At 42.3% G+C, this 23,549-nt stretch overlaps 2 protein-coding genes across 15 annotated transcripts in view; one reads left to right on the plus strand and one right to left on the minus strand.

Annotated features, from left to right (window-relative positions):
* CSNK1D (casein kinase 1 delta) overlaps window positions 1–17,920 on the plus strand; it is a 74,639-nt gene extending 56,719 nt beyond the window's left edge. For 2 of the 11 annotated variants that reach the window (XM_074224802.1, XM_074224814.1), the window contains exons 9-11: window positions 2,304–2,369; window positions 3,344–3,513; window positions 4,939–5,173. In XM_074224802.1, coding sequence (XP_074080903.1) covers window positions 2,304–2,369; window positions 3,344–3,433 — 156 coding nt within the window. In that variant the 3' untranslated portion in view covers window positions 3,434–3,513; window positions 4,939–5,173. Of the gene's footprint in view, window positions 1–2,303; window positions 2,370–3,343; window positions 3,514–4,405; window positions 4,640–4,798; window positions 5,174–12,051; window positions 12,360–14,820; window positions 14,900–17,600 lie in introns of those variants that run through there. The other 9 variants (XM_074224804.1, XM_074224805.1, XM_074224806.1 and 6 more) reach the window with 9 other exon arrangements.
* The window catches only part of SLC16A3 (solute carrier family 16 member 3), a 70,866-nt gene continuing 51,899 nt past the window's right edge, over window positions 4,583–23,549 (minus strand). For all 4 annotated transcript variants that reach the window (XM_074224800.1, XM_074224798.1, XM_074224801.1 and 1 more), the window contains 4 exons: window positions 12,067–12,315; window positions 9,689–9,832; window positions 8,129–8,893; window positions 4,583–5,038 (listed from right to left, as the gene is read on the minus strand). In XM_074224800.1, the coding sequence (XP_074080901.1) occupies window positions 4,752–5,038; window positions 8,129–8,893; window positions 9,689–9,832; window positions 12,067–12,315 (1,445 nt within the window). In that variant the 3' untranslated portion in view covers window positions 4,583–4,751. The remainder of the gene's footprint in view (window positions 5,039–8,128; window positions 8,894–9,688; window positions 9,833–12,066; window positions 12,316–23,549) is intronic.

Genomic DNA, 23,549 nt, shown 5'->3' on the forward strand with positions numbered 1-23,549 from the left:
ATAAATGTAACTGACCAGTGACTGACTGTGATGTGTGATCAGGAGCACCATTCATACACTATATCTCCAGGCTCAACTCCTGGCTCATAAACTTATTTTTATGTACTACACAGAGCTTTGTTTCAAAGATAAACTAGGTCCCTTATTCAGTATTTTCCTATATAGATCATTGAAGATCTATAGATCTTACAAGGAAATAGAATTTACAAGGGAAAAACATAGGTGTCCCAGCATCTAGAGGCTAGAGAAAGCTAAGCTTAGGAAGTCTGTTTCCTTGTGACACCACAATCACCCAGAGTGACCCTACTTTGAGGGTCAGCTTAAATTTAAAGAATTTCTTCATCGTAATATACTTTGAAAAATCATTCCTTTGAAATAAGATTGGCAACAAGAACAAGATAGTTTTCTTAACTTCTTTATTCATGTTCCTGGCGCATCAGACCATCAGAAATTTGGGCAGCATTCAGATATTTTTGGTATCTAATCAGTACTTTTTAAAAAAGGGGGAGGTGGGGTTTAAAAAGTATAGGTACTTTTGTTAGCCTCCAGTTAATTTTGTCCTTTGATTTGCATACATGGGGGAGGGGAAATGAAGGGAGAATATTTACCATTTTATTTCCTACATCTTTAGTGATTTTCAGTTGCTAAATTTGAAGCTGGTTATAAGACCATGAGGAGATTAAAATCATTTTAGGGTGAAATCCACAGGGATGGGAATTAAGGACCAGACCCCGAAGATCAAGCCTGGGCATCAAATAATCTGTAGAAGGATCAAGAATACCCTATCCCTGGTAGAGTTCACCCATAATAAAAAGAAGTTCCATAAGCCCTGGAAGACCAGAACCCTCACCTACAAGAATGAAGGAAACTCCCTACCAAAACCATTCAATTCTAAGAGCTAACAGCTGCAGACCTTCTGTCCCATCTTTGTCTATGTTATCTATATCCTAAGAGGTGTCTTTGACTCAGTCTCCCCTTCCCTAGTCCCAACCCCAGAACATTCAGGTATCTTACTCAGAATTATTTAACTTTTTTTCCCCCCAATTCAGACTGCTGTAGGAAAGTTGGAGAAAGTAGCTCAAGTTTAACTGGTTCCTCAGCATGGCCAAGTACAATCCTTAATTATGTTGTGGCTAGTATGATTGACTCTCCTGAGTCAGTCAACAATGAAACTGGAGAGTGAGGATCAGTCATCATATTCACACTAGTGTAAATGAGTATAAAAACTGGAGGAATGGATTAGGGGAGCTGGCATGGTCAGGGAGAGGGAAAATCTACTTAGTACTACATGATTACAATTTACAGTTGAGCTGGAAAAAATGTATCTTTAGGTATGGCTGAGGCAAGAAGGACCATGGTGGCTTCTTGCCTTGGTCAAGAGGATGAAAAGGAATCCAAACCAGATTCAACTACAGTCCTTTGGGAGAGTTTTGATAAAAGTTGAGACCGGGGGAATAGAGCCAGAAAGACCAGAACTAATTGCTTTAAATCGGTATTTTCCCCTAAGATTAAAATAAAAGGCAACAACATTCAGTCAAAGTTAGAGTAGCAAAGAACAATGTCAGCTGCATCTGTGGCTGTCTGTACTGTTCTGCATAAAGAGTAATCTTAAGGCAGTGGTAAATCGAGTTGTTTCCTGAGTTTAAGATACACTGAACCCCCTGACATTTTCAATTCAGGCAGCAGGTCTTCCACAGGTCCCTAAGTATGGGTCACAAAAGCCAAGGACTTGGCTCTTAGGTTGCTGTCATCTCCCCAGCCCCAAGCTAGCAGAATGATAAAGATTTAGGGGACAAAAGTGTCAGGTGAAATTTTGAACTTGGTGGTAGTGGGAGGACAAGGGGACATACATAATACCTATTGTTTCCTTCTCTACAATGAGAGGTTCCCTGCTAAGGTTTTTCGGCATGCTTGTTCTGATATAGAACAACATAGCAGCACTGGGGAGAGACTAGAGTATGGAGAAGAGAAAGACCCTAGAGTATGAGCTCAACACTAGAATAAAGACTAAAAGAAATTTGGAAGGGTGGCACCTTACTAAAGCAGGGTCCTACAAGAGAGATTAAAAGGGAAATTAGTCTCAATTTTGTCTGTAGCACTCATCACTTTTAATGCCCCTTTACTTCTGGATAGATAGATAGATAGATAGATAGATAGATAGATAGATATACACATGTACACAAACACTTGTATATAGATATATACACGAACACTTGTATATGTATATATCTATATATCTACTGATGAAAGGGAAAGAAAATAAAGTTTGGGCTCCTTCCCTCTTTCCTTCTTCCTTCCCCCAGACTCCAAGGTCAAAGAAGGTCCTTTTCCCCCTTCCAGTTGGACATATGGACAAGCCAACAAACAAGGTTGGCCATCTATTTTCTATGCCTGCCTTTTCTTCTCCTTTCTAAGAACTCATTCTTATCGCTTCCTACCTAGACTCTAGAGACAGAGCACTGAGATAGCTATACTCACAGAACTGGAAAGTGAGATGCTGGCCTTTCTTCACTTCTAGCAGAGGAATGAGCATCAAGAGGCCTGGACTCTCTACCCTGTTCCACATCTCTAATGACAGGAACAGCTTTCTCAGGCTGGACTTTCCCCTAAATCACAGTGGAGCTGCTTTGGCAAGTCTTGAAAGTCACTTAGACCTATGCCAGATCAAATTGCAAGATTGCTAATTCAACTTTTGGCCTAAGAGCCACTGGCAGATCTCAGCCAGGGCCTCCGGCCATTTAAGGCTTTGACAGGGGAGGTGTGAACAAAAAGGAAAGGAAAGGAAAAATAAAGGGAACAGGTTAGTGGACAGGGAGATGCACTTCTAGGAAGCACTTTTAATAGCTGCCTCCAATACATCAGTACTCAATGGTGTCAAAGCCATAGATTATCCATCTGGTGGAACAGGGTAGTCTTCATCCAAAGCTAAATTATGGGGGCGGCTAGGTGGTGCAGTGGATAAAGCACTGACCCTGGAGTCAGGAGGACCTGGGTTCAAATCCGGTCTCAGACACTTAATAATTACCTAGCTGTGTGGCCTTGGGCAAGCCACTTAACTCCATTTGCCTTGCAAAAACCTCAAAAAAAAAACCCAACTAAATTATGGGGAGTCTAATCTCTTTGCAATGGCAGGCCACAACCAAGAATCTAGATTTTTCAGATCCACAGTGGGATGAGTAGAAGAGAAATTCTTGGGAATGTCAAGAATAGCCTGGGAGGTTGAGGGGTGGTGTGAAAGGAAAGGAGAGTGGGAGAGGGAAAACTGCCTCTTCTGTGGAGTTTTATTTCAATGGCTGGAAACCAAGTTTAAGACATCAGCTCTTTATTGCTTTTCATTTTACAGAGGAGCAGGGAGATGTCATCTCGCCGGCTGCATGCAGCCCGCCAGGGGGCCCGCTGCTGTCCCCAGCGCCTCCGCCGCACTACGTACTGAGGCGGCCTGCACCTGGCCTCCTCTCATGGGCCGGGCTCCGCCAGCCAGGGCCCCAGGCTATCCACCAGCCACGAAGGCAGGTGGGTGTGTGTCAACCTAGCGCACCACTGCAGGAAGGTTGGTGAGGTTGGTCTGGATGTTGGGGAGGGTCTATTCTGAGTGAGCTAGGGAGACTGGGAAGCCAGAGGAAGCTATCAAGTAACTGGGCCAAATGAGGTATCCTTCACAGTCAACCAGGGGGAGACATGAATGGAAGGCAGCAGGAAGTTTTGTTGTATTTTTTATACAGAGGAAACAAAAATACATGTTGTGACTCAAGCTCTACCCTAAGTGGCCCTCATACCATCCAGCCTGTAAACTAGCCACCAATGAATGGATGCCCCATTCAGTTCTGTGAGCTGTGTGAAAATTGACCAAGAAGTGGAAGTCCTCAGCCTAACCCTAAATATGCCTATATACCAGCTCACACAGCCTCTGTTCCAATTAATATTGTTTTGGTTTCTTTTTCTTGATGCCACATATGACTGAACTCTGTCACTTGTGCATTTCACAATTAAAAACACCACTTTAATTTTAAAAGTTGACCCATGTAGACAAGAAAGCAAAACCATTTGAAAGAAAAAAATTACTTCCTTAAAATTAATATATATAAAAAAAATTTAGGTTGAGCCAAGTAATGCCATGTCTTCCAAATTAAAATATTTTATGGATATCCCAGAAAAGGATTGAGTTCCTGAGGCTCTTTCAATTCCACACCACACATTTATCTGAAACTATCCAATGTCAAGACCCCTTGTTCTTGACACAAAAACACTAAGGAGAAAGTTACATGTTAGCAACACCACAAATGAAAAAGGAGAGCCACAATTGAGCAACATTTGAGATAAACTTGGGAAAAGCCCCCTACCCCATGTGCCCACCCTTTCCTAACTTCCCTCCCCAAACCCTGATTAAAATAATTTTTTTTTGAAGTGTGAGTTTCTAGGTACTTCAGCACAGTGATGGGTAGCAGAACTGCTAAACTGGATCGACACAGGCTAGTTCCCTGGCATAAAAATGTAACCTTGCAGCTTGGCTTCACCACAGATCCGATTTGGAATGAGATGTTTCCAACCCAGTCATCTCCTTTCTCCCACTCCTGCCCCCCCCCCCACTCCCATGCCCCCCCTTGCAGAAAGATCATGTGATGATCTGCCGACCAGGCAACCAGAGTCAAGCCGATGGCCTCGCCCTAAGCTAGTCCTATTTCTAAAATAAATAAGAGTGTTGAAATTCTTTGTACCTTTTCCCTCAACCCTCTCCCTCCCTGGATTCCCATTCAGACAGAGGTCTCTGGACTGGTCACAATCTCCCCATTTTTCTCAGGTTCTGCTTTCAAGAAGCTTTCTACTTCAACAGAGTCCATTCTAGCATCCTCCGAAGACTTATCTTCCAGTCTGCCAAGCTCTTCCCTTTCCACAGCCTCCTTTTTGGTCTGAGGTTCTTCTGATTTTTTCTTAATACAGAAGACGTTGCCTAGAGCCAGCACCAGGGCAGCAGTGACCACCTCAACTCCCGCCAGGATAAACACGTACTTGTAAACGTGAGTCGCATCCAGGAGTTTGCCTGAAAAAGAACAAGAATCACACCTCAGGACTAGGGGACCCTGCTCATGCAAGATGGAATATTGTTAACATGTAGGCCGCAACCTGATGAAAAATAACCTGGAATGAGTTTTCCCACTAAAATCTATCGATTGTGCCTAGTTAGTGTCTGTTTCTGACATTTGTGAGGATTCTCAGGAACAGTGTATGGACACCCTACCCTTCATCCCTCACCCTTCTTCTCCCCCCACCCCCAGTCCTGAGTCATTATTGTATTTTAGGCTCCTTTTTTTGTATTTGGATTTTTTTTTTATCTTTTGAGCTTACTCTTGAAGGCTCCAAGAGTAAGAGTGGGCACCTCTGGCTAATAATGCTCTTCTGCCAACTGCCATAAATGCATAGCCTTTTTTCTTTTTTTCATTTCTCTATGCCTCTTGCCTTTCCTCCTTTCTTTTAACTTCAGTTAACATATGGAAGTTGTTCATCTGAGTGATGACACAGAATGAAAATTGTTAATAGGTTCAAGAACTGTTTAAATAAATTCATGAATTTATTCTGCATAATGCATAATTAAAGGAAGTTAGGACATCCCTAACCTTTTGAGGCAAATATCAGTAAGAGCCATTTTGTTTTTGTATAACATATCCTTTTGGTGTCATACCAGAGACAGAACAGTGGGCTGATCCATTGCTCTGACCCATTATGACATTTCTGAGAATTTAAATCTTAGCCATATATTGGCACTAAGTATTGCTTAACATCACTGGAAACACTTGGGTTAAGTAGGTTGCTTATCTTTGTCTCAGGACAGGAGCCCTCAGGTATCAGGAGCCCCAGAAAATTATGGAAGGCTAGCTTGCTTTGGTGTCTATGTAAAGATTTTTTTTTCTATAGAAAGCAGATGCCCAAAAACCTAACTGAAAACCCTGCTAATATCAGAACCAACTTCTGAGGCCAGATATTTTCCCTATGTCACTCCCACACGCCTCAGTCCCAGTGTCCTGTGATAGCACCCTCAGGCCAGCCAGCCAGTGAACATTTATTAACCCCCCAGTCTGCACTCTGCTAAGGGCTGGAGGTAAAAAAAAGGTTCAAAAGACGGTACCTGCCTTCAAAATATAATAACTCACAATATCACCTCTTCTCTCATAATACCCCCCTCTCCATATGCCTCTGCCCTGAGCAGCTTAGGATTCAAATTTCAAAATAGACTTGTCAGCCTGACTCCTCAGTCTTATGTCATGATCTACTATTTCCCTCCAAATAAAAATTAGGAGGAGCAAAGTTGAGACTCTAGGTAATTTCTTTTTTGTTCTTGTATGAAATCAAGGTAGTATGGGCAGAGAGAATACACACACACACACACACACACACACACACACACACACACACAGAAGACACACATTTAGATTTCTTCATTTAGTTTCTCTAAAGGGAATTTAATGATGAGTTAGACGTTAAAATTATAAAGGTTGAAGTTCTCTAGACCAGGCTTTCCTCCAATGCAGGAATACTTTCTGATACCATCTCCAAAAAAATGGTAGTCCTCTCTCTTTTTAAACACCTCCAAGCAAAGAATTACCCTTTACAAATATTCACTATAGCAAGTTAAATGTGAAGCAACTTGAGCACAGATAAAATGAGCCAACCAAGGTTACATTGCAATTACATTGCAAGGACAAGGGTCAGAATTTGAGACTGATTCCCTCCTTCTAGCATCAGGCTTTTTCTACTTTTCTACTACAAACTACTTTAATTCTCATTTTAAAATTTCTTTCCAACTGATTTTTCTAAGTAACAATAGTCAAGACATGTTCTACCCATCCTTCCCCTTTCCAACCATACTTAAGTTTGCTTTTTTAGTTAATCTCAAACTTTAAAGTGTATCTTTCTCCCCCAAAAGGGAAAATGAAAAACAAGGAGGTTTTTACATCATTCTGTTATCTTACAATGAAACTAACAACAAAAGTTGTTGGAAACTGAGGAATCAGAACCTATCAGTTGTATAAATAATGATTCTTATTGTGAGAATCCCAATTAATTGTTTTCCTGAAAGGAACTGAAGAATGAGTTTTAACCACTTGGAATCCTCCTCTTTGCAGCTTCTACTGCCAATCCAGGGGTACTAGATATTTGGTTGATGTCAGAAGCTGTTACCTGCACAGGTGGAAATCTAGTTCCTGGACTCACCACCTAAGGCAACCAAACAAGCATTCCTCTCCTCCCACCCAAACAAAGCTGAGCTCTGACCTCAGACACCAAGGAACAAGCTCATTTTCTTTGGGTTGGAAATGAGAAACACTAGATAGGTGAAGAGTGGGTCTGTGTGTAATTGGATGCTGAAGGTGTAATGGGAAGTGAGCAGGCTACCTGAGTCTGATCCCAACTCTTGACACTAACTTACTGTGGAACCCTGAAAAACTCCTCTGAATCTCATCATCCCTGTAAAATGAAGAAGTTGCATCAGGTAATATCTACCGAAAAATCTGTTAGTACTCTACATTTGGTAGTACTCTAGATTTGAGATGAGGGAGCAATACTGTTGCATTAGTATCTACAAAATATGAAAAGAATCAGAGGCAGGCCTTCCAGAATATTGGATAGAGTCACTTATATGAAGGATAGGAAAATATAAAGAAGTCAAGATCTACATGGGTGAAGGGAGTTGCATAAGCTAATGAGGTCGTGGATCCGTGGAAAAATACCCCACCCACTACCACCATATTCCTTTCCCCAAAAGTAGAGACAAGACAGGATATGGTGGACATATACTTTAGTTACCAACCCCAGTCCTAAAGGATTGATATACTCAGTAGGAGATGAATTCTTCTTACCTCCTGGAATCAAAGTCCAAAGTGATAGTAATGTTGTAATTTCCTAATGAAAACGCCACAAGGGTCTGGCTTGTGTTTTCCCAACCAGGCAAAATACTGGGTCTCATTAATTAAAAAAAAAATGACTAAACATTTTTGTGAGCATCTCATAGAAAGATTGGAGTCTTCAATCTCTTCTCAGATGCCTTATGACAACCTATACTTACTAGGAAACTCAGTCATTTCTGGAAAGGAGAATGATATTATTGATGTTAATATAAGAATGAGAAAAGACTCACCTCCAGAAGGGGGTCCAATTAACACAGCAATTGCTTCCATTAGTAGTACAAGGCCAATGGCACTGGAGAACTTTTGAGTGCCAACGATAGCCATGAGCACTTCAAACTGCAAGGCTCCTACCATGCCATAGGATATGCCAAAAAAGATGCAGAAGACCACCAGACTACTGTAAGAGTTTGACATGGAACCTATAAGATCAGTGACGCCATTGAAGAACATGGCAAAACTGAAGAGGTAGACAGAGCGGGGTCTGACCCACTTGGTTCCAGCCACAAATCCACAGATGGGCCGGGCAAAAATGTCAATGAAGCCAAGAATGGTCAGCAGGAAGGCAGCCTTGGTGTCATACACTCCCATATCCTTGGCATAGCTTACCACAAAAACAGGAGGTACAAAGAGCCCCAGTACCAAAATAGAAGCTGCGACAGTGTAGACCACAAAACCACGATCCTTGAAAACAGTGAAGTCCAGGAGCTTCTTTGTCGACTTCTTTGATGGTACCTTAGATTCTTCAGACTTCTTGGGACTTTCCAGAGGCCTCATCAGGGCCCCACATACACAACAGTTCAGCAACATAGCCCCCAGAATGAGGAAACCCCCTCGCCATCCATAAAGATCCTGTAAGATCTGTCCCAGTGGGGAAAGTGCACAGAGGAACACTGGGCTGCCAGCAGCTGAAAGACCATTGGCTATTGGGCGTCTCTTGTCAAAGTAGCGGTTGAGCATGATGAGGGAGGGCTGGAAATTGAGTGCCAAGCCCAGACCTTAAAAAAGGAAACAGGAACAGACTTAGACCCTGGGTGGGCCAGAGGTGCCCCCCCCATTAAGATCAAAGCGTTCATCTGACCTGGGATCAACTATCATTTCTTTTTTTCTCATTTAATGATTACAATCAAACTTCTATGATCTATAATGTAAAAATTATTCACAGTGGGGCAGATAGGTGGCACAGTGGATAGAGCACCAGCCCTGGAATCAGGAGGACCTGAGTTCAAATGTGGCCTCAGACACTTAATAATTACCCAGCTGTGTGGCCTTGGGCAAGCCACTTAACCCCATTTGCTTAACATTGGAAGATGTTATATATGCACCATTACCCTAGAGAAGTGACCTCTTTTCACTAGCAGCAACCACAGTAAGAGGACCACAGAGAGGCTCATAGATCCCCCCATACATACCAGCAAAGTCAGGTAGAATAAATGCTAATCAGTGGTCTTTCCATTGGAATCTTGTAGACTGAGCTGATAGTTCGGGAGGATTCACTGGGAACATTGGATAAGAAGAAAATGACCACTGCCCTGACTGCCCCTCCAAGGAGGCAATATGCATCAAGCCCTATAGAAATGCCATTTGTTACTGTTCATAGATGCCTTTCCATAGTATCTACAATACTGAGTCTCCTTGGTAGTTGGGGGGTGGGAATCAATCATTTTGTAGTTGCTGTATTTCCAATTGATTGTAAGCACACATGATCCCTCCTAGGGTTTTCAGATCATTGGCAGTTCCCTGTGTTAAAAGCTTAATACGTACCTATTAATAAATTTCAGCACTTTACTTACCAGTGATCACACCAGCTGTGAGGTAGAGCTGAACAATACTGGTGCAGAAGGAGGCAGCAACCATCCCCATCGAGGCAAAGAGGCCACCCACCAGCATGACCGGTCGGCAGCCAAACCGGTTCACACATACACTGCACAATGGGCCTGGGAAGCAGGAACAGGTCTTATTGGGTGCCCAAGACTATAGTCTGTCCTCATCCAAATTCTCCCAACTTCTGAGATGACCCACCACCGCACCCACATATGGCTCTTTAATCACCACAAGTCATTTTCTCTCCTATTTCTAAGCCACACACAACAGGCATCAGTCTAACAAGTTGCAAAAATAAATGATGAAGTCTTTTGTATGGGAAAAGAGAGCATCAGGAGGATGGGTCCTTTTGAGTTTTTCCAGTAGGCAGAGTGGGTTTGCACTTCATCCTCACTCAAGGGGCAGCTAGGTTGCATAGTGGTTAGTGCACTGGCCTTGGGAGTTGAAGAGGCTGGAAGTTCTAACCTGACCTCAGACACTTGACTCTTATTTAACTGTGTGACCTTTGAGCAAATCATTTAACCCTGGCTGCCTCACACCCTGGGCCATCTCCAATTGTTCTGATTCATATCTGGCTACTGGCTCCAGATGACTGGAGGAGAAAGTAAGGCTAGGGACTTAGCACAGCCGCACTCACTCAAATCTAACTCATGTGCTTGAAATGGCATCACTTTGCTGATGTTGTGGTAGTTTTTGAAAATGAAGGTCAAACATTATAATAGGCACACAATTGTGAGATGATTTTGCTGGGGGGTGACTGCAGCTTTCATGATTATAGAATGGAGCCATCCTTTCCATCTCACTCATCACCCTGAGGCGCTGAGCTTAAAAACTATAGATGTTCCCTGGCTGATCTGCTCAAGCAAGGCTTCTCATGCAAAAACCTGCACAAAATAGTGACCATCAGCTCATCTTAACTGTTGTTCTTATGTGAATTTCCACAGGTATAGGTTCTGTGGCAAGTGTTTTAACCCAACTAGTTTACCTCCAATACCACTGCATTCATTCAGCATAGATGTGCTTACTAGGTAAACAAGGCTTAACCCTGGAGGATTGTGCCCCTACTGTTACTGGTACCCTGTCAGTGTACTCTCTCTTGACAATCTTTGGAATATGAAGAATTCAGGAAATGCAAACTAAATTTGATATTTTCCTAAGCAAAACATAATTAGCATAAAGTAAACCTAATAGAATCACTGAATTTTGGAATTGGAAGGTACCTTGGAAATCATTTCATTCAAAACACCTCAATTTTATGGAGGAGAAAACTAATCCCTGGAAGTGAAAAGTAATTTGATCAAGGTTCTATATGTAAGTCATACAGCACAGATTTGAACACTGTCATCTAAACTCCAAAGCCAAGGCTTGTCCACTATGACATTTATCTACCTCACAATGCCTGTGAATATTATGACCAAATAGAATTTTTCTGTTATTTAACTAGATAGCTAGATTTATGATAAACCATTGCTCCCCTTCATTAGTTCAGATGATCAAGACTTATCTGTATTCAATAATGGAAACTTTATGTCAAGATCCTTTTAGAACTTGAATAACTAATCACTTGCCATATACCAAATTTCTGCTTTTGGAGGATTTGTATTACAGTATTCCAGCCAGTATACTTAGTCCTTGGGAAACTAAAAGGTAATGGTAGAGATAATATAGTGCAAGCCCCTTATTTTACAAAGTACTACACAGAGAGGTTAAGATCACACAAGGAGCAAGTAGCAAAGCACTGGGATTCAAACATAGATCCTTCTAAACTATATGAAATGCCTTTTCCACTACAATGCTATATTAAGCCTATTTTAGGTGAGGAAAAAAAATTAGGGCATGAAGTTTAGACCAAAAATTAGATTAAAAAAATCCTTCAATCTAGTCCTTGGGAAAAACAATGGGATGCAAGTGCTAAAATGCCCCTTGATGCTTTATTCATACAAATTAAGCTTTACAGTTTTGATTAGGAATAGTAGCCCTCCACCTGCTTCTTACATAAATTAATTGAACTCAACAATGATGTATGGTGTAATTAATTATAATGGAAATGGGACAGATTCCAGGAATGGATACTCCTAGCCTTAAGTCAAACAAACCTGTATGCATTTTTCCAGAACCTGAACTGGGCTTGCTTCTTCAACCCACTACTCTTTCTCAGGGCTCATGATATTTTCTTCACAGATTTGGGAGTGACAAGAAGAGATGTCTTTATTCATAGGTTTGCTGTGTCTCATGGGTCCCACTCTCCCTCCTAGAATTACACTGCTGTTTCTCAAGTACTCCTGTTTCAAGGGGCTGAATATTTTCTGAAATAATGCCATCTGTATTCTAGTTGGCCTCTTCTCACCTGTCCCATAGAGCATGGCCAGCAGGATAGAGGAGATCCAAGCTGTGTCACTGTAACCAATGTCAAACTCCCGGATGAGTTCCTTAAAGAAGACGCTGACTGCTTTAGGGAAGGCATAAGAGAAGCCTGTGATGACGAAACAGCCAAAGAGGATGGCCCAGCCCCATCCACCATCTGGGGCCTTGACACCTGTTGGACCATCATCAGCCACCACCACTCCCATGCTGCCACGAGATGATTCTGAGCTGTCTGAGAAAGAGGAAATACAGAAGATTGCACTCTAGGTCGCCAAGGTGATAATCTAAGACACAGCAAGGTTTAGGGAGGGAATAGAGTTGTTACACATGCAAAAGATGCCTGAGGAAATAAGAATTGCACATATCAGAGTTACCCACCTGATGCCAGGGAACTGGGAAACCAGATTAATTTCTGCTTTTGGAGGATTTGTATTACAGGGTTCCAAGCAATTTAATTCTGAGACATTGCCTCTGCTGTGAGGTATTTTTACTTTTTTTTTTTTTTTAGGTTTTTGCAAGGCAAATGGGGTTAAGTGGCTTGCCCAAGGCCACACAGCTAGATAATTATTAAGTGTCTGAGGTCGGATTTGAACCCAGTTACCCCTGACTCCAAGGCCAGTGCTTTATCCAGTACGCCACCTAGCCGCCCCTGTGAGGTATTTTTAAAGGACAATATAGAGAGAATAGATGGTATAAGCCTTTTAGTCTTAAGGTCACTGGGATCTTACACATGGAGTTCACGGAATCAATACAGCCTTAATTTATGGTTAGTCAAATATAGAATATATTTAAATTTATAGAATATATATGCCAAGAATATCTAGTAATAGTTTCTTCATACAGAAAGAGTGAATTCACTGTAAAAATGAACATTTTATCTGTCAATTAACCATACTCTGCCAGCACCCCTTAAAAATTTGGGAAGCAAGAAGTATGAGGGGTCAATATTTCCAAAAGCCAAATCTTTTACACATGCATCTCTCCTTCCTCTTCCTCCCACAGCTCCCAGGGTAGTAACCTCATTTTTTTAAGGCTTCATCTACAGAAAACTACTTCCCTTAAGGAAAAGGGGTTTAAAAGAGCCTAAGATTAGAAAATGTGATGAATTTTATTTTTTACCCCCATTCATTCCATCACCAGTGTTTGTTCCCTCTGACCTACCCCAGTTTGCAAGAAGCTCCTTACTCCAGAGCTGACAAAGTAAACAGTAGATTTTATAAATTGTCAGTTAAAAGGAAGTGTCTATTAGGGTAACAAAGCACTGAAGTGGAATACAAAGGAAGTGTTTTTCCTCTGAAGATCTTTAAAAGTACAGAAAAATATTTGCCCTATAGCTCAGCTGTTAAACTATTGGAATCAATTGATAACAGGTTATTTATTGACTGTTCATTATATACTCAACTTGAAATTTGAATGCTGGAGAAAATGATATGCCAGTTATGATTTTATATTAAATTCAAGTCATCTCTGCATTATACATGTCCAAGAAAATTATTAATGATAACTATTCCTCAGCTAGGTCTCTTTACTAGGGACATTTCACCAAATGTCTCCAAACCAGTTAGATTCACTGCTCTCATAGAATATAGGGCCTTAGATCTAGAAGGGGGACCTCAAAGATTGACTAGTCCAGCCCTGTCATCTTATAAGTGAGAAATCAGGCTCAGAGGAGAAGAGACTTTCCAAGGTCACAAAGAGACAAATCCAACTTGTTCCTCCTGACTCTCAACTGAATGCTCTTTACATCGTACCATGGAATTCACCACTAACAGCAGAGGGCACTCTCATACGATGCTTCCTTGTTCAAAAAGAAAAAATGTAGACGTGACATTAAAGGTTCCCAACTGCACCCCATCACCACCCTCCATATTGTGGTCTTAGTGGATCAATTGGAAGTCCCTGTTCCATAAAACTTCCTAAAATTGATTATTATTTCACTTGGAATCAGGGGGCCTGGGACAGACAATATTAAGAACACTAGGCTAAAATAAAAAACATCTTTTGTCTAATGTGATACCTTTAGGGAAAGGGTGTTTGTTTTTGTTGTGATATCCTCAGGAGCATAGCAGAGTCCCCAGCATATTAATATTGAGTAAATATTTGTGGAATACCTTAAGTATTAATAGCATTAATAAAAATATGGTGGACAAGTAGGCTGATGTCTTCCATGGCAGTGTTTTCAGAAACTCAGGTCAACTGTTGTTTTCTTCCACCACCACCCCCAAGAAATGTAGAAGTTACTAGTTTTTGACAGGTTATCAGTGTCCTAATTAAAGAGAATAGCAATTCCCTAATTTTTTGCTCTGGATAAAAGAGGCAGTTACAAAAGAGACACTACTAACCCATTTAACTCTGAGTTAAATGCCATATAAAAGCCTCCTCTGGACAAATCAAAGAACTATACAGAAAACATTCTATTCCTGGCACACTCCTCCACCTATCCTGGACACTCTTTCATGTTTACTGAGCCTGAGATGACCTGAAGGGAGCAAGGTTTGAACACTTGGAAGGTTTCTTGAAATTCCAAAGGTATGCTGCATTTGGAAGATTGTGCTTTCTCTAAACCAGAAGAGCAGTCTCAGGGGATGTCAGGGAAGCTTCAAGTGAATTCATTCATACAAAAGTCCACAAAGTTCTAGTCCACAAAGCTCAAAGATGCAGCAGTCAGTCCCACTACAATTGGTGGCAACTAGATGGAGAAGAATGTAAGGCGCTTTTTTTTCCATTTTTTTTTCAGATTTGTCCTGAAAATTCTTGGTGATGGGTCCTTACCTGGCCACCAAACTAATTCAAGTCTCACTACTCTTCCATCGAAGGTACAGTTGGACCTTAGGTCCCTGGGGGGAGTAAGACTGGTTTTTGTCTGCTAATCCTACCCTGCTTCCAGAGTAAATAGTAAAATTAAGTCAAAAACTTAACATCCCAGGGGCAAAAACTGCATTTCAATCGAAATGATATCCTCTAGTTCTGCATTCTGGCAATGGCAGCTTACAGGTGTGGGGGGGGGGGGGAGGCACCTGCCAGGAGCATTTGAAGTCCAGGCCTATTGAACTTCCCCAAAGTCTGTTGCAGCAGAGGAGAAGAATGCTGAGATACTAGATTTAGAGATTCCGAACAGCAAAATAACAAATGGCAAGATTCTGATAATACTAACCAGTAGGAGAGAGAAGGAGACAAAGGATTAGTAATCCAAGAGAAAAACCTAATAACTAATGCCTGTCTGGGGCAGCTAGGTGGCATAGTGGATAAAACACCGGCCTTGGAGTCAGGAGTACCTGGGTTCAAATCTGGTCTCAGACACTTAATAATTACCTAGCTGTGTGGCCTTGGGCAAGCCACTTAACCCCATTTGCCTTGCAAAAACCTAAAAAAAAACAAAAACAAAAAAACAACCAAATAACTAATGCCTGTCTTGGGGAAAACTGATCAAGTACTCTTGGAAAATTCTGGAGTCAGTTAGCAGAAAAAGTGGATTTTCTAAAAACAGGCAAATAAAACCAGAGTCTCCACTCTATACTAGGCAAGAGAAGGTGAGGAAAGCTTAAAGCTGGTTAGAACTCAGAAGGCGACCTCTATTCTGTCACCTGAAGTTATCCTCTTGCTTCATAAGGTGAGAGGCTCAAAAGCAGAACATGTTGTGCTGCTCTTCCCCACTCCCATTTGGGCCAGTAAGGAGTGCTTCCTCATCAAGGCCTGTAATAAGAGCAGAGTGAAGCAGGGAAGAGGGAGCCCTAAGGCCACTGAGTGCTAGGCACATGTGTTCGTGGCCTTTTGGTGACATTTATAACCACCCTATCTATAGGAGAGCCACATACCCAACCCAGAAATAACCCAAGCAAGACTGCCCTTGGGGCCTAGGGGAGACTGCTTTTTAGAAGCCAGAATCAGGTCACTTCCCTTCCTTTTCAAGTGGGGGAGGTAGAGGAGAGGAGTCACAGACACCCAAAAGCCCAAGGCAGAACAGCCACTAGGTTCTTTGTTTCACAAGTTTCAGAGCTGAAAGAGTGCTTAGAAACTAACTGGTCCAAACACTTCTCCCTCCTTCCCTCAATCAAAATGTACTGGACAAATAAGGCAGACCTGGGGTCTCTCAAGTGGAACAAGAATTTAAATCTAGATCTGATCCCAGAGCCTTTATACTTTTCTTCTCCTTTGCAACAGTGAAAAGCATCCAGGAACCAAACACACAAAATAGTTAAAAATTCACCCCTTGCCCTCCCCAAATCCTGAAGCTATACATGAATTGGGCCACATCCTGGCAACCTGTTCCCTGAAACACAGGTAATAGGGTAAAAAGCAATGCTGCCAGATAGCAGGATAAAGTGAGAGGTGCAAAGGGAGGTGGATCTGGTACCATTTCTTTTTTTTAAGTTTTTTTTTCTGCAAGGCAAATGGAGTTAAGTGACTTTCCCAAGGCCACACAGCTAGGTAATTATTAAGTGTCTGAGACCGGATTTGAACCCAGGTCCTCCTGATTCCAAGGCCGGTGCTTTATCCACTACGCCACCTAGCCGCCCCAATCTGGTATCATTTCGATAGCCATTGAACCATTTCAACATATAAGATTCTATGAGTCCGGGAGATCACAATTTCAGAGGACATGTTCACAAAACTGAATGGAATTTGAGATGGTGTCGTCTTTTTAGAGACCTAAGGAAATTTGTAACATTTGTCTCTACAGGATCTCACAAATGAAGATAGTAGATAATGAGAATTGCTGTTTTTATTTTTACTTTATTCTTAGGATTGCTTTTTTGATGCTTTCCATAAATGGCATGGCACCCAGTTGTGCTGTTCCTGGGTCCTTCTGTCCTAGCTTCCAAAGGATTGTATTTTGCAACCCCTAGTGAAACACTCTTTAAGCAAAGAGTGTGGAAAGATGCATTTGCTTTACTAATTTATGGTGACCCAGACATGTTTCCCTTCAAATGACAAAGGACACAGAATGATAGACTGTATTCTACTTTTCCAATATTCCAGGTTTCAAAGAGAAGAAAGGGAAGTCTTATTTAGGTTTTTAAAATCTGTGGGTGTCCTTTCCCTTTTGTAATTTTCCTGTTTACAGGAAAGGTGAGCAGGAGTATATTGCAGTCTCTTATATTTCCTGCTCTCTCCCCATAATACAAAGCCTGCCTTTCTCATCAGAAGGCTTAGTACCCACTCATCTCATTTGCAAAGCCAAAAGGATTACCATCCATTTACATATTTTTAAAATAGACTGGTCTTCCGTTCTTTAGACAAGTAGGTCTGGATACACAGAAAGAATTCTCTAACCACAATATTTTGCTGGCTCTCTATGACCCACCACCAGGCCAAAACAAACTTTACCCAATTTCCAATGTACTATGTTAGAAAGGCTATTGGACTAGGAACCAGGAGTCCAGGGTTCCAATCCTATATCTTCCACTAATTAGTCATGTGTCTCTGCACATCTTTTGGCCTCAGTTTCCTCCTCTGTAAAATGAGCTCTAAGATCCATTCTTGTCTTAACTGTTACTATATTACTCTTGCCCACAGTCTCATGTATTCTTCCCTCTCCTTCCTGCTCTGACCCCATTCTCTGGCTACATGGTTTGTTACTTGCTTGAACCTCACTACCCAAAGCCAAGAGGGGTCCCAAGAATCCAGAAGACTCTGAGAATGCCAACCAGGAGAGCTGCCGCCAAGAGGCCACCCACCCCCCCAGCTAAGAACTCGGACCCTCACAGGCGAAACAGAATCAGCCCCTCAGATACAGTTTCAAAGTGAGGGAAAGAACCATGTAAACAAACCTGTCAGCCCTTCATGTACATGTGTGTCCCCATACACATGCATAAAGAGAGATAGCTGTAAGTTCATTTTCTGTCTTTGTCTCTGCTTCTTTCTCTCTTAGAACTATTTGCTCTTTTACTGCTAGATGCTCAGGCCTGACCCTTAGGGGACCAATCAATACACATTTATTAAATGCTAACTTTTATGCTAGGAAACTGTGCTAAAATCTCCCCTCCCCCCCAAAAAAATTCCCTTCCTTCAAGGAGAGACAATAGTTTATAACAAGCTATAAATAGAATGGATGGTAGTAATCTTAGAGGAGAAAGCCCTGGCACGAGGCCCTCTGCAACAGAAGGCAGCCTTGGAGCTGAATCATAGAGGAGGTCAGGGATCATCCTAGGCATGGGAATAGCTGGAGGAAAGGAACTCAATTTCTCTCAAAGAAAAAGTCCATATTTCTGGGTGGCACACTCCTCACCAAGGGATTTTGACTAAGCTTTAGGTTGTTGTTACTACTCTAAATTACAAACCTGGTCATCATGTGCATTGGCCTACCAAAAAAATGACCCAAAGATGATAAGCGTGTGATACAAAGCACCCTCCTGCCTGGAAGGAATGAGTCAGGGAAGATTCTCCCATTTCCTCCACTCTGAGAATTTCCTCCAAATCCTTGGGAGTAGACTAGGACATAGAGAGTTGTTCCATGTGGCTCCCAAGGTTAGACAGCCGAAAGGAAGAACTCATATATACTATGTGTGTTAGGCTTTCCCTACAACAACCACAAATACCTGCAGAGATAGGTCACACTGTCACACTGAATTTGGAGTCTACACAACTCAGTTCAAATCCTGACTTTGCCACATCCTACCAATGTGACTTTGGGTCAACTTCTCTGCTTTGATTTTCTCATTGGATAAAATGAGATGATTGGATTAGAAAAGCTCCTAAGATCCTTTTCAACTCCATATCTCTCAACCTTTTTTAAAATAGGAAATTGAGACTTTGAAGTTAATCCTACAGTTGGGGTTGAGATTCAAATCTTTTTCCCACCTCACCCTTTCATTTACAACCCTGAAGCAGCTTCTTCTTTCTCCATCTCTCCAACTTCATGCAAGGGCAGCTAGGTGGTGCAGTGGCTAAAGCACAAGCCTTGGAGTTCTGAAGATGGGAGTTCAAGTCACTTAACCCTGGTTGCCTCACATCAGGGCCATCTCCAGTCATCCTGACTCATATCTGGCCACTGAATCCAGATGGCTCAGGAGGAGAAAATGAAGTTGGTGACTTAGCATGGTACCCCCCTTGCATTCTTGTTATGGCATCACCTCCCTGATGTTATGGTTTTCAAGAACAAAGAACAAACATCATCATCAACATCAGCTTCATGCAGGGCTCAGAAGCACATCTTGTAGCTCAAGGTAGACTGGATCACCCCTCCCCAACCCTAAGGCAGACAGAAAGGGACTAAGGAGCACTTACATTACCTCTGTAGGCTCAGGAATGTTTAAGCATAACCTTGACCCTATTATCCAGTCTTCCAGATATCATACATTGGCATCTCCCCAACCATCAATCTACCCCAATTCTTTAGCCTTCCAGTCAAGAGAACTCTGTTAAAAGAAACCATCAGGCCTTGTTTGGAGGGGAGGATACCCTACCCTTCGTGGGTTGGAGAAATAGGGCCTGAGGTTATTCCCCAGGGGTCCATACACAACCCCTAGAACTTAATAAACACTAAGTAACTTTTGTTCCATTCAATTTAATTTAACAAGTTTTTCTTAACTTACTATAGGGGCGGCTAGGTAGCACAGTGGATAGAGCACTGGCCCTGGAGTCAGGAGTATCTGAGTTCAAATATGACCTCAGATATTTAATAATTACCTAGCCGTGTGGCCTTGGGCAAGCCACTTAACCCCATTGCCTTGCAAAAAAAGAAAAAAAGAACTTACTATATACTAAGCACCACCAAGATACAAAGGCAAAAATTAAAACAGTTTCCCTCTCACAAGTAACATTCTGCTGGGAGGAAAACAGGTATATACCTACCACTAGTGAAGAAGGAGTGTGTGTCCCTTGGGAGGAGGAGGAGGCATGTGTGTAGTGGAAAAAAATTCTGTCAGATGAAGACAGGTCAGGATTTTTCTGCCTGGAAAGGGTTACCAGCATAGAAAGGGAACGTGAAAGTATGAAGATCTTTGGAAAGAAAAGGGGGTCACACAGGCAGGTAGGTGGCCCAGTGGATACACAGTCAGACCTGGAGTCAGAAAGACCTGAGCTCAAATCTGGCCTCAGACACTTAACAGCTGTATGACCATCCCACCCACCCCCATCCCCACAAGACACTTAACCTTGTTTGCCTCTGTTTCCTCATCTATAAAATGAGCTAGAGAAGGAAATGACAAACACTCCAGTATCTTTACCAAGAAAACCCCAAATGAGGTCATGAAGACTCAGACACAACTGGGAAGCCAAGCAAAGGAAAACTAGAGAATGCTTCTAGAACCCACAATCTGAGGGTCATTTTCTAAATACAAATCTGGAGCTGTGCCAGAGCTCACTAGGAAAGTACTGAAGGGGTAAGGCTGAGAAGAAAGTGGACTGAATCTACCAACATTAAAACTATAGGGAGTTGTGGTCTACAGTCAGAAACCTAGTTCAGTGTTCTTAATACTATTTGTTATTATTTGGTTGTTTCAGTCATATTCGACTCTTTGTGACACCAAACTCCAGATAACTGGAGCGTTTTGCCATTTCCTTCACCTGTTCATTTAACAGATGAGGAAACTAAGAAAACAGGGTGAAGCAACTAGTCCAGGGTCACATAGTAAGTGACTGAGGTGGGATTTGAACTCAGGTTTCCTGGCTCCAATCCTAGGGCTCTACCCTTTGTGCTTCCTGTAAGACCTGGGACTTGAATTCAGCCTTGAAGGAAGCTAAGGATTCTGAGAGGTAGAGGGGGAAAAGGAGCAGAATCTGCAGAGGAGGAAAGCTTGGGGAACAGCAAGTGTGCCTGGAATGGAGGGTACATGAAAGAGAATAGTAATCCTTCAATTCTACTATAGAGGTCTTAGGCTAGTGACCCCCATTCCCCATTCCCATCCCCACCTACTCACTCCATCACTTCTATCCTCCTCAATCCAACCTCCAGATTTTCCCTTTCACTATGGTCACTGGACTGTCTATAGGTAACAAGCCTGCTTTCATCTTCACCCCTTTCCTTTCTCACTCCATCTTCTGTCTCTTACCCCAGACAGACCTGGCTCCCTCCTGATCAAATAGCTTCCCTGGGCATGTTTTTCCTACAGGATAGGAAAGGTAGAATACTTCTTTCCCAGTGGCACCTCAGCAATCATTCCTCCTTTCAGATTTACACTTTACATCAAGTATATTCTTCCTTCCTTAATTTCAGTGCCATCCTCAAGTCTTCTCTCCATCTCAACTCCTTAAACTCATATTATGAAAATTGAATATATATATATATTGTTGCTCCCTCAAATACCCTAATTTTCCAATTCCTCAATCTATTCAGTTCCCATGTCTTACTCTTCCACTCCACCTCAGCTATACATAGAAACAGATGGTCAAACCCTTGATCTTGGAGCAGCTGGGTGGCAAAGTGCATATCGTACCAGGTACATGGAGAAAGGAAGACCGAAATTCAAAATCTGGCCTCAATCACTTACTAACTGCACAAATCACTTAACCCTGTTTGCCTTGGTTTCCTCAACCTTAAATGAGCCAGAGAAGGAAATGACTACCCCCCACCCCAGTATCTTCACTAAGAAAACTCCAAATGGAATCACAAAGAGTCAGACACAACTGAAAGGACTGAACAATAATACCCTTGGATCTTGCCACCATCCAGATGGATAAGAGCAGCTAAGTGGTACAGGGGGTAGATTCAAATTTGACCTCAGGCACTTAGTTGCTGTGTGGGCAAGTTACTTGTTTGCCTCATTTCCTCATCTGTAAGATGAGGGTAAATGATAGCCCCATTTCACAGGGTTGCAGTGAGGATCAAATGAGATAAATGAAAAATTCTTAGCACAGTACCTGAGACACAGTAGAGACTTAGTTATGCCTTTCACATCTCAGGAATTAGGGCACAGGAGTTTTTGCAGTGCATTATTGTAAAATTTGGGTGATGTATTTGGCCAGAGACTCTGTGTCATCTATTGGCATTTAAATGTCCTCTTCAGTTCCCATTAACCTCCCCCCCCCAAAAAAAAAATTCCCCCATATAATTTCTTATGCCAATTTGCTATATCTTGAAACTGAGGTAGGGAAAAGTCACAATGTGGAAGGGATAACTATATAAATTCATATTCCCTTTTCCCTTCATGCCATCCAATATGTCAGTCTCCTATTAACCATTCTGTTCCAACCAAAAGGATCAGCTTTCAACAATCTACAATTCTTGGCCCTTTGTATCTTTCTTTATGACCATGTGTATGGCCCCCATGTCCTTAGCATACATTTCTGGGTATGGCAATGCCAAACTAATTGTGTTGTACTTTTCCTAGGGGTAAGGGATATGGGGAAAATATCATTGACCTAAGTTCTTGAGAATTCCAAGTGGCCTAGCCCCCCTTAGATGAAATACTAATCTTGCCCCCAATACTCAGGCTGTTGCCAGCTCATCTACCCCTTCCTACTTTGTACATGTCCTATCTTTCCTAATGTCTTGTTCTTATTTGGCTCCCACAACCCAGTGCAGAACATCATCTTCAATAAATGTTTATTGAATGAATGAATCAGATGCAAATCCCAACCAGGTAGCCAAAGGCTGTATACAACAGGTAAATAAAAAACAAAGGCAAAGTAGAAATGGAATGGTGTTGCCTGCAAATACTGCCTTGAGGAACACAGAAAGCTAGGACAGGACAGGACAGGACAGGCCTTAAGACCTTACAAACCTTACAACCCCAACCAGATTCCTTCCTAGTCCACTCCTCATCATTCTCATCATCTCTACCTCCAGAATGCTACACCCCCGGGGGGGGGGGGGGGTTCCAGAACCTGCCATACAGCCCAACTTCAAATTCCCTTCAAATTTCCTAACTTTATTTGAGCAAGGCTCCTCCAGTCATTCTGTCATTATCCCATTCCAGTGGTGTCAGAAGTGCCCAATCCACACCCTTAATACCTGCAGGCACATTCTGACCTGGGACCCCACCTACACATTCCCAGATCCTATCACTTCACCAAAGATCACATATACATTAAGGAATTTGGTCTCTCAACTATCTGAAGACTTGTTACAGGAAAAGAAAGGGGAGAGGGCTGCCCTGGACTCCCCTAATATTCCCAGCACCCCACAGTGGGCTGGGCCAGCCTGTCTGCTCAGAGGAAACCCAGCTGCATGGGGACGTGGGGGACGTGACGAGCAGAGAGAGGAGCTGCTACCGTATTGTCTACAGTACTCAGCTCAAGATACCCACAGCTTAAGCTGTATTCACCAGAGTATATACGCTGTCAAAATTACAGAAACAGACAACTTGTGTTGTAGCCCATTCATCACAGCTGCTGTTTGGCTGAAGGGATCATACCACGATGAACACTATCACCAAATCCTCCAGCTGCCATCAGTCCCCTCCCCTTCAGCCCCCACCCCACCTCAGGTAGAGGTCCCACATCTGGTCACTTTAAAAGAGCTGGCACCTGATACATTCCTCTTCCTCTCCCCTGGCACTTTTACCTGAATGGGATTTCACCCTT

This window comes from Macrotis lagotis, chromosome 2 (genome assembly GCF_037893015.1).
Source record: "Macrotis lagotis isolate mMagLag1 chromosome 2, bilby.v1.9.chrom.fasta, whole genome shotgun sequence".
Classification (NCBI taxonomy): Eukaryota; Metazoa; Chordata; class Mammalia; order Peramelemorphia; family Peramelidae; genus Macrotis; species Macrotis lagotis.